The sequence below is a fragment of the Falco naumanni genome, chromosome 8, assembly GCF_017639655.2.
Source record: "Falco naumanni isolate bFalNau1 chromosome 8, bFalNau1.pat, whole genome shotgun sequence".
Classification (NCBI taxonomy): domain Eukaryota; kingdom Metazoa; phylum Chordata; class Aves; order Falconiformes; family Falconidae; genus Falco; species Falco naumanni.
In genome coordinates, this window is record NC_054061.1 from 18,555,258 (window position 1) to 18,571,505 (window position 16,248).

The 16,248-nt window shown below is 43.0% G+C and overlaps 1 protein-coding gene across 3 annotated transcripts in view; it reads left to right on the forward strand.

The window, feature by feature from the left end:
- RANBP17 (RAN binding protein 17) overlaps positions 1-15,173 on the forward strand; it is a 163,398-nt gene extending 148,225 nt beyond the window's left edge. For all 3 annotated transcript variants that reach the window (XM_040602991.1, XM_040602990.1, XM_040602992.1), the window contains 3 exons: positions 7,442-7,540; positions 11,393-11,520; positions 14,606-15,173. In XM_040602991.1, coding sequence (XP_040458925.1) covers positions 7,442-7,540; positions 11,393-11,520; positions 14,606-14,702 — 324 coding nt within the window. In that variant the 3' untranslated portion in view covers positions 14,703-15,173. The remainder of the gene's footprint in view (positions 1-7,441; positions 7,541-11,392; positions 11,521-14,605) is intronic.
- The last annotated feature ends 1,075 nt before the right edge of the window (positions 15,174-16,248 follow it).

Sequence of the window (16,248 nt, forward strand, 5' to 3'; positions counted from 1 at the left end):
CAGCTGTAACACTGTGTAGTTACAGCCACTTGTTTAGAAATGGCTGAATCTTAAGTAAACAGCTTAGGTTAATTTAAAATGACACTCTGGTGTCTGTAACTGAAAATCTCTGAATGCTACCAGCTAAAAAATGCAGATTAAGGGTTGATGTCACAATCTTAAATTATTCCAGCCTGAGGTGGAATAATTTGCTGTCTATCAGGGAGCACAGATGGATAGGCAAAAAGAAGCTGTGCAGCTACACGAGTTTGTAAACATCTGTCAGCTACACCAGATATCCAAATACAAAATCTAGCACTTCAGGCAGCGTATGAGTATGTGACATTCAACAGAGGGTTTACATGAAATTCAGCACAGACAGAAGCAAGTCAGCACACCCTGGAAGGTAATAATTAATGAAATGTATCCCCTCCTCCCTGCAGAAAGAGGAGGTATTTCATTCATCAGACATGTTCAGTGTTGCTGCAGTTAACTGTTCTGCTTCCAGTATTTTAATTGTAGCAAACCCTTAGACTAGGCAAAACGGCTCCATCCCATGAGGCTTACTGCTTTGCTATAGGTGAGTTTGTAGCAGCCAGCTGGCATCTCTTCTCCAACCCTGCTGGATGCCAGCTCACCCAGGAGCGTGGTCCCCCTTAGGACAGATGGACCCAGTCCTGCTAGGCAAGACTGGACCCAGGTAGCACAGTCCTTAGCGTTAAAAACATCCAAGTGCAACTGTAATTTGAAAAGAACATGTTCTGTCATGTTAGAATACATCCTCAAATTAGAGGGAAGTTACTAAAATTACAGTTGGAAAACATCTAGCGTAGGGCAGGATCCTGCACTGTGAACAGCTCATGTGCAGGATGGAGCTGCTGCCCATGTTCCAGCTGCATTGCGATTACTCCCCGGCATAGCACAGACATCTGCTTTGTGGTCCTGTCGACTGCTCGAAAGGCAGTTCACTATGGCTAAAGGTAGGAGATGATGGAAGCAAGCCTTAGCTTTGAAAAGTCCGCTTTGGGCTACTGGTCTATGTTACTGCGCTATTAACATCCAACAGTTTATTTTAACAGTGAAAAAGTAGAAGGCAGCAGTGGGTCTGGTGCAGTAAATCTAATGGGCACGTTGCAGGTGCTTGTCGTTAGCATTAAGCTGGCATCCTGAATGTGTCCTTTTGAGTACTTGCTCGTGTTTCATTTTCAGATACAACATCAGGTTTGACATAAGTTAGTGCAATCTTATCTTACAATTATTTCTTCTGGCTTATGATTTGGACCTGCTTCAAGTGAATCTCCCATAGTCAGCCCTTTGCAGTTCTAAAGACACATCCGGGGAAGTGCCACAGTCCACACTTCCTGTATCCATTCTTTTTTCACATCTGTAGCCATCCCGTTTCCATCCCTTCTGAACACTGGGAGAATAGACTCTCCCAGCAGGACATCGCATGTAACTGATAGGAATACCCAGTGAAAGATACACTTAAATCATATTCCAGTCCATCAGTGGCAGGCATATACTAGTTCATGGTATGCAGTGTGTCACCCAGATGCCTTGTCCTGACACCAGGATTGGGGTGGGGGTTCAGCCATTTATACCTTATTTTTTCATAAAAGGAAATAAAAAGGCCAGGCCCAACTGAACTGCTCCAAATGGAGATACAGGATTGGGTCCCTCACAATTTTAAGCTTCAGCTGTTGAATCATGAAATCCTAGTTATTAATGTTCGTTTATATAGTGGAAGTACATATAAATAGGGTAGGATGCTGTGTTCTGTGAGCAGAAATCTGGAGGAATCTGGCCGATACAGGCTAGAGGAAGGCTTGGTCCGAGAGTAGCTGAGAAGGCTGGGGGCAGAAGGGCTGTGGGCAAGAGCTCTGTGGTCGCGTTAGCCCAGTTCCATGGGCTGTGTTTTCTGTCTGATGCCCTCTCCCCTCTTTCCTGCCCTCCTTCCTTCCACAGCTCCCCCCCACCCCACCTCATAACTGGAACGAAAATGAGCAGCGGGATGGGAGCGAGCTGAGTGGGTGTCCAGGAGGAAAGCGGCTGTAATGGAGCTCAGCCCGTCAGCCCCTGCACTGGCTGTCCGTGCTCTGCTGCTCCGTGGCCGTCTGCTTAAAGCTCTGCGTTGGTCTGATGTAATTTTGTAACGCAGGGGGGACAAGGCGCACAATTCTTACCTCTTGCACTTTGCAAATGTCAGCTGATGTGCTCTTTCTGGCAGTTATATGTTTGTAGTTCAGGAATAATGGGCTGATTCTCATTTCCATAATAAATGAAGGCTTTAGTTTTCTTATTTCATCTGGAAATTTTAGCTTTGACCATGGAACATGTCAGTGCGAAAGTTAAGATTTCTAGTAAAATAAATATTTTAAAACAACAGATAAAAATTTAAGACATTTAATAATCTTGGAGCATTTGAGTCTTCCTCACAGTATTAGTAAATGATGATCCATTTATTGATATAGGAAGAATTGATGATGAAAGAACTGAGAATTCCAAAGGACGTTTAAATTAGTAATCACAGCTCCTAAATTAAGAGCAGGCTGTCTGAAGCTAGAGCTGTAAAAACCTACCAAATTTCCTATGCTAAAAAATGACAAAAATCCGCACCTTTTTGGATCTGAATGGAAAAAAGGAGTGTTACTGCCAGCCAAGTGTTGGGTTAAAGGCTGTGCATGTTATTGAGCATTCTGAATCCTTTATAAAGGAATACATACTGTGGTGCTGTCTCTGGCATTAATATAATGTTCTTTATGTTAAAATGTGGTTAACTGCAGCAGAACGAATTATTTATCCCAACATGGGAGAGAGAAATGAGCTACAGGACCTGCAATGGTGCAGGCGCTCTCCTGATGACATGGAGCAGCAAAAAGAGCCTTTCTAATGGCAAGGCAGCTTCTTTTCCAGCTTCCTTTAGAAAAAGTTTTCATAACGAGCATTGTCTTGACCAGCGTTGTCCTTCTCCACCCAAGAAAGAAAGAGGCTCTGAAGGAAGAGAAGCTTTGAAGAATTAATTTATTGGAAGTACAGTTCTTTATTCTGGCCTGTTCTGTCAATAGTTGCTTTTGTAAAGGACAAATGTGTCAGGAGAAACATTATTGAACCAGATAAAGTGATGCCTTATGTTTAAGGTAAGAACAGAGGCAAGGTTGCTGTTTTGAACTAAGTAGAAAATAGATGATCTGTTCCCCCTCCCTTTTTAATGCCTCTTCACCCCCCCACCCCCCAAGCCCTTGCTTTCTGCCAGAGTCAGCGTGAGGGCTTGCGGCTGCCCCAGCTGTTGCAGTGCCCCTGCGCTGCCGTGGCGCTGGGCAGGAGCCGAGAAGCCATTTCCCTGAAGCAAAATGTTCCCCTTTATACCAGTGGGGTATTTTCCACCTAGAAAGCAAAAAATCCATATGTTTGATCAATACTGTGTCTGTCCTCTAGGCTTTATTTTGCCATTGAGTTGCCCTGTGATGTCGGATTAGGTGCCGAGACCTCTGGCTAGGCTGGAGCAAGGAGGGTGTCCCCTACCATGGGTTTCCCTCTGACAACTGCACGCTGGATACGTGCAAGTCCGCCTGAACCCCACCAACTGCATCTGCTGGCCCAGTAAGAGGGACTGCAGGTCTCTAGCAAGGGCATGACCAAGGTCGGGTGACGGCTGGAAAGAAGCTGAGGAAGGTGAGGGGTGCCCCAGGCTCAGGCGATGCACACAGACCTGGCTCCTCAGTCTGCCCCTCCGTCACATGTGGTGGCAGCACTGGTGTACCTCAGTGGCACACTGTGAAGCTGACTAACGTGTGCAAAGCGCTCACAGTTCTCAAAAGCAGTGAACTGAGAATGCGGACGATGGTGCTACTGTTGGCTGCTGGGTGCTGGCGCCCGCACCGGGCTGCGGGGGGTGGCTGGGGGCAAGCAGGGTCATGCTGGGGCAGCGGTGCTGCCCATCACTGCCTTCAGCTCCGCGTTTGTGGGTGCTGCCGGGCAGGATCTCGTCATCCTCGTCATTTCTCGTCAATGAAAGCTGCGGTTATCATTTCTGTACATGTGGCCATCGTAAATATAAATATATGTAAATGCCTGTGAGCAAAGGAAGTGTGAAGGAGGCGGTGTGTTGTTTCAGAGCCTCTTTCAGAAGCTGAAAGAGTTGCGGTTCCTTCGTGACCCTGAGTAATTTGGGAGAGCAACAAAAAATGGCCGTACGTGTGGAGCTGCGTGTCAGGTATCTAGAAATTCTTCCCTGCAGGGGTCGACCTGTTTCTCCTGGTTACAGCAGAGTCACATCTCCGATCAGGTGAGGTCAGAAGGAGGAAGCAGCTGCAGGTGTCACTTGTCACTGCAGGAAGCAGCTGTTCTGTATTTTGTGCAAATAGTAGAGAGGGGGGAGATGGAGAATTGATGCAATTAAAGGAAAGCCGGATACCTCTGCCCAAGAAAGAGTTAAAAGTCTGGTACATCACCAGCCAACTGAGGCAAAGCCTCATTATAAAGTAGCGTGAGCCTTGTCTAGAGCAGCTCGGTTGCCTTGCAGGCTGCCTCCCTCAGACAGCGGTCCTCTGCGGCAGGGGGGTCTCCCAGCACTTGTTTGTGGGCGCAGTCTCTCTCGGTGTGTGTCAGCAGCACTGTAAAACAGAGAAGGATCTGGAATGCAAACAGCTGGCTGTAGGCTCATGCAGAAGTAGCACAGGGAACCCAAAGCCATGAGTAAAGCAAAGCAGCAGCAATAGTTGTGAGAGAGAAACATGGAAAACAGGAAAAGGAAGTTTAAGGCTGTTGTCATGGATTTTAGCGCCCTTCATCTTGGTGGAATTACGCTCGATAATTGCTGATTGTCTTCTGCCTATGCCATCATGCACTCCTGACAGCCTCCAGCAGAGGTCTGGATTGATAGGTTTGCCTCGATTTTATTCATGCAGTGCTTAATGCCAAGCTGTACACCTTGATTTTTTTTTTATTTTGTTTTTCTTTAATCTTTGCAAGAAGCGGTGTGTCTAAGACATCTGCAGAGACAACACGAGAAGATTCCAAATTGTCCGCCTCTGCAAGTAATAAGCTTACATGACTTCATGAGGAGCATTAATCACTGTTCCGGAGAACTCACGGGCGATGTTGGAGCCTTGCTGGTACCCGCGCAGTGGTGCCACCAGTCCCAGCAGTTCCTTTAAACAGTGGCAACATGGTGTGAAAGCTTCAGTGCTCGGCACTGCTGTGACTGTCTGGTTTGGCTGAAAGGAATGGGATGACCCGTGTAGAAAACAGACAGACACGTGTCCAGGTACAAGATGGAGCTGATTCTTGAATGCAGTGTTGTTCCCTGTGCGGCTAATGGTTTCGGAAAGGGTTCGTTTTCATTAGCCCTTAGAGTCAGAAGTGGAATTAAAAATGTTTTGCAGTAGGATCTGGTCAGAGGGAAAGCTTGGCAGCGGGAGGGAGGCTTTCCCTCTTCCCTGTCCTGGTTGGCCAGTATCAAAACACACAATGAATAGTTCCTGTGGTGCAGGTTGCGTTGTATTGGCTTGTTATTATGAATTGTAACATCCATGGTATTCCTCGTTTATTTCAGTACTGTCTGTATGACTTGTGCACAGAGACAAAAAAGCGTTTCCCAGGTGAATTTTGGACATTTTGGTGATCTTACACATTTAGGCCAAAACCTTTCCTAAAATAGTTGCTTTGCAATTCAGTAGCAGTTCTGGACTAGAGACCTTAAAGACATCCCGGTGAGTTGTTCTATACGGCTGGAGTTTGAAGAGGCAGCACTTTCCCTCTGGGAGGGCTGTGAACTTGCCTCTGAGCATGCCCTTGTTAGATTAAGCGCCCCATTGAGAGTCTCTCTACATGCATAGCACTTTTTTTGAAGAAATACGGGTATGTCAGTCGTGGTGCTCAGACTAAATCACAGCTTGAGTGAGTTTGTTTCATTACTTTAAAAAATGCTTCTGTTTTAACAGCTGACTTTGTTACAAGCTACAGAGATGAAAACCTAGCGATGAATGAATTACAGTAAGTTATAATTATTCTTCGTGTTTGGAAAACAAGCCCCTATTAGTGCTTATGCAGAGGTTTTGAATTGTTTGCATCGGTTCCAAAGCAGTGTAGAACTGGTTTTGTCCTACAAGTAATGAAAAATAGTTTGCCTGCTGTATACACTGTGAAGTCAGGTGACGAATTGGCCTTTCCCACGCCAGACCCTATGTTCCTCACCTGAAAGCTCAAATGATTTGTGGGTATCTCTGTTCCAGGAGATTTGTAGTGCTAGGATTCATCTTTTTCATTTAGTGAAACATGCTGTTTGACTTAGCCTTGGTCAGTTATTACAGGCTAGTTTGCAGTGTGGCAGCTCTCTGGAGACCCTGCTCATAGCTACTCATTGGCCTAGAAGAAAGGATTTAATGATTTTCTACTTCCTCTATGTTTGGTTTTAGGGTGTAGATATTTTATAAATGCGAGTCAAGCTATTTACGGGTGACATTTTACAAATTTTCACTCTGTTTAATCTCTGAGTAATGTTTTTAGGTTCATATATGTTGAGGCCTTTGGCATTTTGGACTAACATATCTGAAGGATATCGCAGAGCGTTTTGTCTTTAAATGGATTCTATAGTTGTTTTGTAATTTCTTTTTACAAAAATTGTGCCAATCCCTAAAATAAGCCCTGCCCTTCCTTGCTGCACACACCAGAGGTATAGAAGCGCAGCAAGACCAGAAGAGGCCTCAGAGGGAGAATGCTCCATGTGGCATTAGCTGAAGGCTCTGGTTACGTGCCAGCCAACGAGCAAAGTGAATTATGTGGCTTCTGTTTGGGTGCCAATAGAACTTAATTGTATGAGTTGATAGATCTCAGTGCTTTATAAAGTTGATGAAGTGGCTTTATCCCTGCTGCAGAGCTCCATAAAGAAAGTCGCAGAATTAAAATGTCTAAAATCAGAGGCTGGATTTGTAACTGCAGTGGAAATGGTGTAGGTTTCTAGATCCCTTGCTGTAATCCTGATGGCCTTCATTGAAATGGGGAGCGGCCCTTTCAAACACCTTGCAGCATCATGCACAAAGAAGGCTGGATATAAGAAAATCAGAATCTTGAAGAACAGCTAGGGGTTAGTCTGAAACTAACGTAGATTACTGGTCATACAGGTTTTGCTCTCTTAGAAGTAATGTGACAGTGGGGCAGATCCCCATGGTGAAGTCAAAACCTGTACCTTAAATTAATACAGCTCTGTATCTCTATTCATATTTGTTTAACTTCAGCTTTTTCTTTAGAACTGAGCTTTGACGTTAATTTTCTTTAACTTTCTTCACCTGGTAGTTTTGGTTATGGAAATACTGTTTGGAAGAATGACTTTTGTAATACCACGCTCATATATGAAATCTCAGTGATTTCAGCATGGTTCATAAAGATTTCCTTAATTTTTGCTTTTCACCACATCACACTGTATAACAGTATCCATATTCATGTAAACTGATTTTTCTTTCAGATGATGTCAATCCTAATGAACACCATCATTTTTGAAGACTGCAGAAACCAATGGTCTGTGTCAAGACCACTGCTTGGGCTTATACTTCTCAATGAGAAAGTGAGTATTTAAGAGATGCCACCAGATTCACTCTTCACGTGCCCTAACAGCTGAAATATTTATTTCATGTAGACCAAAGCTGCCTGTTGCCCTTCAGATCCCCAGTTCCCTGGGACCTTGCTCCATTACACTTACATTAGGAGTGGAGAGTAGGGTTCTGCTTGTGTCCTGTATAAATATTTTGCAGGTCAGTTCACAGAGGCTGAGTGGCTTCATTTGGATGAAAATTCCTCTCAAACCTTCACCCCAACTTTTACACCCAACCTTAGATCGTGCAGTTTTTCTCATAAATACTATGTCTTCACTTGTCCAGAATTAAGCAGGACTAGAAGTTGTGTAAGCTCATCTGGCTTTTAGATGGAAATATGAAACAAGAGCACTGTGGAAATCACATCAGAAGAATTGCTTCCTAGAAAAATAGTTAACCAATTTCTTTTTCTGAAAGGTTTCACAGGAACAACTAGCTTTGGGGGTATTATCTGTGTGCTTACACTTAAGTACTCGCATTGATTGCAATTTGAATTGTGTGCATCTGTGGCAGATTCTGTAAACCAGGAAATACTCTGCAATTTGCCCTTTGAATAAAATCTGAAACTATGAATTTGGATATACCCATCATGTTTCCCTGGTGACTTAATAGAGATGATATTGTGTGAAATGGAAACCAGCAGAGTAAATGAATGCGAGTTGATCTAAATGTGTGCATTTTTTGTACGGCAAGGCATTGTTTCTGAAGATATTGACCTGTTGTGTGCGCCATCCTTCAGAGCCAGCTCTAACTTTATTCTGAATTGCTTTATCTCTTGGGCAGTCACAAGCCTCAGTGTATTACTGCTTTGGAGAATGAATTGTCTATACAATAAGAGGGTGCTGGAAAAAAATAAGACACTAAGATTAGCAGCAACCGCATACATTAAAATTCAAACTGAAATCCCAGCTATGGAAGGAAACTAATAGAAGAAGAAAATATATCAAGAAGAGAAGCGCTGTCTCATCATTCACCTGTGCTGAAGGATCCAATTTTAGCCATATCCAACAGCACTGTCATTCATCTTCTTGGTGTGTTATTGTGATTTAAATCCAAGCTCTATAAGAGAGAGCAGTTCTTTTAAAATGATTGAGAGGGAATAAGGGCAAATTCAGTGTTTAGGAAAACTTTATGACATCACAATATTATACTTTACAGATGGAAGCAATATTTCCTACTTTGGAAGGAAAACTAATCATTTTCTATCTGCTCTGAGTCACTGCATCATTATAAAAGTGGGAAATAAGTAGTTTTGTGCATTCCCAATCTTGTTCAAGACGACACTTTTTGTTTATATAATGCTTCTGATTTATAGCGTTTAAGTATTAGCCTGACTACATATTAATTATGTGGTTTTGATGCTTCGGCATAAGAAGAAATTAAATATTTCACTTGAAGATAAAACCATGGAGCTGTAAATCATAAAGAATAAATTTGTGACTGGCAGAATATTCTTTTTACTGAAATTAGACTAGTTCTAATGATTATATGTTTTGCTTGGCAGACATGGATACGTACAAGCACCTTTACTTACGAACAAGTCTTATATTTCTTTTGGAAGGGTGGAGAACAGGAAATAGAATTTACAATATTTGTATTGCCCCTTTTGCATCAAGGTTATTTATTTCATGTTCAGAAAAAGTAGGACATGGACTTATATATGGTTGTAAAAGTCATCTTTTCTTGGCTCATCTTGGTGCACTGCTGGTTTATTTATTGGAAATGGGTTCCTTTATTTCAGGTAGAGTCTCTGTCTCTACAGTTCCTGAGATAGCAAGCACACATTTCCCGTGTTTTATTGCTTGTTCTCTTCTTCTTTTGTTTTAATGAGATCTTCTTTGCCTATAATTCATCTCAAAGGGAAGGCATCAGGTTTACCTGGGGACTCAGAAAAATTGGGATTTCTAGATGCTTGCACCAATAGGAATAATTATGCCAAAATCAGAATCGTACTCAGAGCCCACCCTACAACAGTGCTAAATCTTTTGAGACAGCATCAGCTTAGGGTGAAGTGGGGCGATTGCACATGGTTCCTGACACTCTTTCCATATTGAAGTGCAGCAGCAAGTTTAATTTAAATCCTAGGGGCAAGAGGCTGGCAGAAAAATCTCTCTGCATCCCGATCATGTAGCACCCATGTCTCCTTCTTGCTGTTGTCCTTCGACCGAAGAACACGGGCATTTGAGCATGCAGGGAAGCCCAGAAACCCCAGGGCTCAGAACAGTTCCTCAGTGTCAAAACAGTGATGCTGTGGGATGCTGCGCTCATTAACGTAGGCAGTGTTACTCCTTGCTCTTACCTGAGGTGCTGTTAATACTTCCCATTGTGGGGCTGACTGAAGTTGCTCTTGGAATGCCTCTTTTCTAAAAACAACTTGTGGATGCCGGACACTGTCCGGGGTTGTGGCCTTCTCTACACTGAGTGCTGCATTTGTCACCTTGAGACAGGGCTTCTGGGAATGTGCATGTTGCTGACAGATACTTCATCTTTTACAGCAGCTCTCAGGTGATTTTCAGTTTTGAGTTCCTAAGTAGTTTGGGACCCAGCTATTTGATCAGCTGCTGCCTTCATTTCCAGTACTGCTGCAGTGGTCAGCAAAGATGCCTAATACAGGATGTTTCTGGTTTGAGAGGAACTGGATTGAGGGCAAGTAATTTGCCAAGTAGACATTAAAGCAAACGCTTCCTATAATCCTGTTGAGTTGTCAGGGCTTAGTGTTAGTGTTACGGTTTTACTATGTTTTCTTTTGTTATTCCGTATTTTTTCATGTGTACAGAAGAAACATAATTTTAATGGAAAAGATGAGTGTTTCATTTGAGATTTGTTTAAGGTTTAAACAGGTTTAAAGCTGTCAGAGGTTTCGAAAAAAATTGGCAAATTCCACGCCTTAGTGATTTCTGACACTGTGTGACACCCTGCAAGTTACATTACCTTCAGAAGTCCCCCAAACATTGCATACTCAAAACTTATTTTCAGCCTGTCTTTAACAAGTTACCTTGTTGCACACCTGAGATTTGGGGAGTACCAACAATATTCCTCTTAACTGCAATGTCAAGACTTCTCAGAAACTTTGCCATGTACTTGGGCATAGGTTCATCAGAATGGTTCATTCTCCTCTGAATAATTGTCCATATCACTGCTTATAGAATGGATGTGCTTATGCCCAAGGCCATAAGACTTTGACTGACACAGCCAATACAATAAAAGCTAAACAGGATTACGTGACTTACCTGGCTGTGGTACTAGGGCAGTGGGTAGCACTAGAGTTCCCCTCGGGTTCTGTATTTCTAGACGAAACCAAAATTTTCCTAAGGTGATACAAAGTTCTATTTTAACTAGTCTATAGTTCTGCCAGAATATTATGGGAATAGTAATATAGAAAATCATCTAGATTACTTAGCTTCTAAAGATGAGTCTGTCTTGTCACAGCACTGAAGTAATTATAGCCCACAGCAAAGTGCACAAATGTGCACCATTCTGAAAAGATGTGAAAAGCAATCCAGGGTGTTTCTGCCACCTCTCTTAGGTGGCTCTCTGTATCAGTACAGTTAGGTGGCCAACACCTGCTGGTGAAGTGGCATGTCACTTGCTACCACTGAACTTCAGCCATGATGCACAGCTGATAGAGTGCTGGTTCGTTTTGGGAAGGCAGCATCTGAAACCCGAAAAGCCGATTCAGCTAGACCTCTGTGTGCTGTTTGGCAGACTCTTGTCCCAGAGAGCAACGCATAAAGCACTTGCTCACGAGTGCTGCCAGTGTACGTGAGTAACTGGGTTTAAATTTCTAAACTTTATTTTTAATATTCTTTGCTTTGCTGTCATAGTACTTCAGTGAACTAAGGGCAACCTTGATCGCCAGCCAGCCTGACAACAAACGTGAAGTCCTTGACCAGTGCTTCAGGAATCTTATGGAAGGGGTCGAGCAAAACCTTTTGGTAAAGAATAGGGACAGGTAAGTTCATAACACATAAGTAAGCTGGAAAAATAGAAGACAAATGGAAGCTTGAACTGGAAAAAATTATAACATGGAAAGTATTCTAGGTAGCCTTAAAACTGCACTTTCTTTTGGAAGAAAGATAATATCCTAGCAAATAATTCATCCCTAGGCATAACAGTTAGAGCCTGAACATTTGATAATTATGTATTTTCTTGGTCAGAAATGTATTTCCTAATTTGATCCCAAAGTCAAGGTTTACCAGGCTGCAGCTGCAGCTGCTGCTTTTTCACTTGGGAAAAACTGCTTCATTTCAGCAGCTGAGCCTCGGAGCTTCCTTTTTCCAACCTTAAACCCCTCTGATAAAACACTTGCTTCAGCCTCCAGCAGTGCTCTTGCTCTGACAGAGCCTTTCCTTGCTGGTGCTGGGGTCGAGCCACTGCTTGTGAAGTGGCAGAATGAGGAGGGATCCGGTGGGGCCACTTGCACGTTGTAGATAAATGAGGAAGGATTTTTTTTAATTTTTTCTTTAACACGGACCACAAGTTCACGCAATCTTGCCCTCATTTGAAAAACAGAATAGAAGCCTTCACAAAAGAAATGGCATGTTTGTCTGCATTTAATGTTTACACTAACATTTTGTTACTAGCTAGCTGCATTTTCTCTTCCATGTGCATTATTCAACCAAAACAAACCTTGAAAGTACAGAGACGTAATCTTAAGTCCAGACTGTGGAACTTCCTGGAAAGCTTGAAACAAATTGGAAAGGGGGCTTGGAGAGAAGTGGTGTCCAAAAATTATTTGGTGTTTTTATTTCTCTGACTTCTTCTCTGTTTCTTGGTGTGAAAATTATGTTGAACTTGTTTAATTCTCAGTTTTACATCAATTATGGTCTCCATGATTTTTTTTTTATTTTTCTATTAAATTCTGGTCCTGTAAAGTGTAAGTTCCTCACGGCCTGACTAGATGATAGCCAGAGATGGGGGAGTTTGGAAGCAAACCCAGAGAAGCACAGACTGCCTGTGTAACTTGTATTATGGATTAGCAGAAAACCTGGGGAAAAGGCACAGAACCACAGAACCACCAGGAAGGAGGAGAATGCCTGTTAAAACAAAGAAAAACTGAGCTGACGGTGGCGGGCTGTAGGACGTAGTCTGACAAATGCCAAATGACCTGTGAATGCCAAGGGGATTATTCATTTGACTCAACAGTCCTTCAGGATTATAAAAAAAAAAAAAAAAAAAAAAAGAGAGAGAGAGAGTAAAACTCATTCTTATAACTAGTTTCTTAGTTCTGTATCTGTTTAGGTTTATTGAAGGCAAGAAGTTCTTAAGATAACGTCACTTTCTGAGAAAAACATGCTTTGTTGTGCATTTTCTCAGAGCTGCCTTATTCTGAGACCTGCGGCGCCGAAGGACATAAGGGGGCTGCTTGGTGGTCCTGCCGTGTGTCAGGGAAGCTGAGTGAGCAGGAGTGAGCCCCCCCCCCTCGCCCCAGGCAGGCAGGAGGGACGGTAGGTGGGCAGTGGGGACCTGGTGCTCTGCTGTCCATGCTCCCCCTGCTCAGGGCACGGACAGGGGCTTCCATCGCTTGGGCTGCCAGCAAATGTTAGATTTGGCAAATGTGAGATTCAAATATCCATGGATTGTAGAGGGGATTTTCATCTCAAAGTGCCATGGAGCGCGCTCAGATAGGCAGTGGTGTGGAAGCTCTCAGAGAGCTTTTGTGGAAGTGCAGGCAGAGGGATGGGTGCAGGTGTGACAGGAACAGGGATAATTCGGTCCAACAAGCAGCTCATCTGTCTCAGTAGCGTCCGCCTGTCTAACTTGGGAAGACTTTTAAGCCATCACTTCCCCAACAAGCAGCATGACTTAATACAGCAGCTCTTCTGGTTTCAGCTCTTGATTTGTAATCCTGCTCAGATTTATTCTGTGGAACAGGAGGCTTCTTTTAACTGTGATTGTTTAAAATTGAGTGGAAATCAATTTCCATTAGTAAGGAAATAAGCACAAACGTAAAAAATTATGAATAGAATAAAGAACAAACTCATAATTGCATCCTGTATTTCCACACACAGCAAGCCCCAGTTTACCACACGGCTGCGAGACGTGGCCATAAAGTACAGCGCCGTGGAGGCAGGCAGGAGGGATTATTACCCCTGGTCCTGCAAAGAGACCTTTGCTGAGATCCCATCCGTTCTGCCAGCACCTGTCCGCACAGCCCTTTGCAGGAAGGAGCCCTAAGGAGCCGTTCGTCGGGAAACTTTATTAGCTTCGCTATAGTGAGACAGCAAAGTCTGACACAATGAAAGCGAAGAGCATCGAGGCAACAAACAAAAGGCTGTTTGAAAAAAGCTAAATGCTGGTTGCAATATTTGTCCGGCATTTTAAATCTTCTTTTGCGTGTGTGGGTTTTGGGTGGGTTGTTGCTTGGGTTTTTTTTACATACATACATACGTGAGAGGTGATAAATGGCGGTTGAGCTCTTCGTGTGCGATGAGGGTAGAGCAAGGGAGCAGATCAGCTTGGGCTGTCGAACCAGCCGAGTCAGAGCTGTCATTCAGTCTCAGGCGTGATGCCACTGATGGACTTCACGTCCTACACCTGCCAGTAGAGAGGGGGGGGGGGGGGGGGGGGGGATATTTTTGCGAATCCGTTCTGTGCCAGATGGGTGATGGTACCGCATTTCGCTGGGAGACAGGTTGAACTCTGACACCACTCATGAGGGAGGCAGGTCGGGCTGGGAGAGCTGGCCCTTGGTGGCCATCTGGACGTGTCCCAGAGAGCCCTTTGCTGGAGCTCTGGGAGAAGGGACATGTCCGAGTCACATGCGATGGAAGGTTTCTCGTTGCATTCATTTCCCAGCTGACTTAAAATGTTTCGCGCTGTTGGTAGGCTGTTTAGAACGCTGCCTGTACGTGTTTACGTGCTTGTTATTTTATAGGGCTGGATTTTGAGGGCACCTAGTGATTTCATTTGTGAGTCTTCCTGGTTTTCTTTCAAAGTGAAATTTACACTACAGTTACTCTATTTAGCAATTCTTGAAGCACATCTCTCGGTATCAGGTCTCCTTTAACCAGGCATTTGGGTTTTCTTTCTCCCAGGTTCACTCAGAACATGTCAGTCTTCCGCAGAGACATGGCCGAAGCTCTGCGCAGCGAAGGGGCCTCGGATGCCGGCACTTTGGATATGATGAGTTGACAAGGACTTTGGGAACAGAGCACTGACTAATAAACCAGCTCTGAAAGTTTTGGGACCCTGTTATATTGTTAGATAGATTTTTGACCTTTGTGAGAACTATTTTTTTAAGATATCTTCTGCCTTTTTATATCTCTGGCCTAAATGTGAGGATTTATAATAGTGAAAACAACGGAAAATCAGCCTTAGTTTGAAGAACGTTTTCAGCCTTTCTTACCAAGATTTGTTATCCTGTTATTTTATCCTTATGAAGTGGTGTAGAAACAGTTACTTAACCAAAGAACAAAATAAATATGCATTCCTTCTAAACTTGTATCAGTTAATGATTCTCAGTTCTACACATAACAGTAAATATCATCTCATCAGTTCCAAGCTCCAGGCTCGCTCTGAGGTCATACCTGTTTGAAAATGAGGCGAAAGCAAGGACAAATTTTGTATGACATCTTTTTGAAATAATAAAGTTACTATTTTTCCGCAAAACGTTATATATTTCTTTTTCAGCACTGGCAGTTAACGACAATGTGGACAACAAAGTAGAAGACTAAAAATGAGCATTTTAGGCTATAAGTATAGCAAGAAAATTGAGAATGTTGCACATAATAAAATAAGAGGTGATGGAACAAGCCTTAATTAAGTACTGGCGATACTTTCATTTCACAAATACACATTTTCCAGGTCTTCAGGAATTGAAGATAAACCTCAGAAGAAAATAAAGTTGTTAAAACACTGTTGAAAAATAATAAAATCTATCCACCGCTACGGCAAAGCAAGCAGGTAGTTACAGAGACTTATGGCCCATATTTAAACAGCATGTGGCACAATGAAGACGAACGTGTGCATCTGAAATGGCAAATTCAGCAGATTTGTCTTCACCTCTTGGTGATGGTGAAGAGCAGGGTGTGTACCAGAGCAAAACACCCCCCCAGGTGCCAAGCTCACACTTGCACTCGCCACCCAGCTTTGTGGGGAGCAATTAGTGTCGTCCTGCGGTGGGCAGGAGGTCCTGTGCGGGCTGAGGAAATGCACAAATGAATTGTAGCAAGTCCTAACAAAAATTAGAATTATTTAAGCAATAAGCCAATTAGTTTATAATGTAGAAAAGCCATTACGTGCAATTACAAACTATTGGTATTGGTTTTGAATTGGGTTGGGGTTTTCTATTTTTTTCTTATGTAAATAATTGATTTCCTGTGTTTTTCATGCTTGCTTACATTTGTGTATGTAGTAATATTTCACCACTGTTTAGATAGGAATGGGAATTTTTAATTGTGGCCAACAGGGAGGAAAAGTTCATACCCGTGTTTCTTACAGCTTTTTTTCCAGGTTCTTCTTTGCAACTGCTACTTTTCTGCACATTTTTAAATTGCAGGAACTAAATCTGAAATGAAGTAATTTTGTTAAGCAGTTTTCCGTTTACATTTAAGCTCAGCTGGAAGAAAGTATTTAATCTGCAGCCAAAGGGTCTGATTTCCAAGAGTGCTGAGTACTGGAGAAAATAATCAATTGAGGTTACTAAAGAGCTGCAGATTCGGGGTGTTGTTACCTGCAA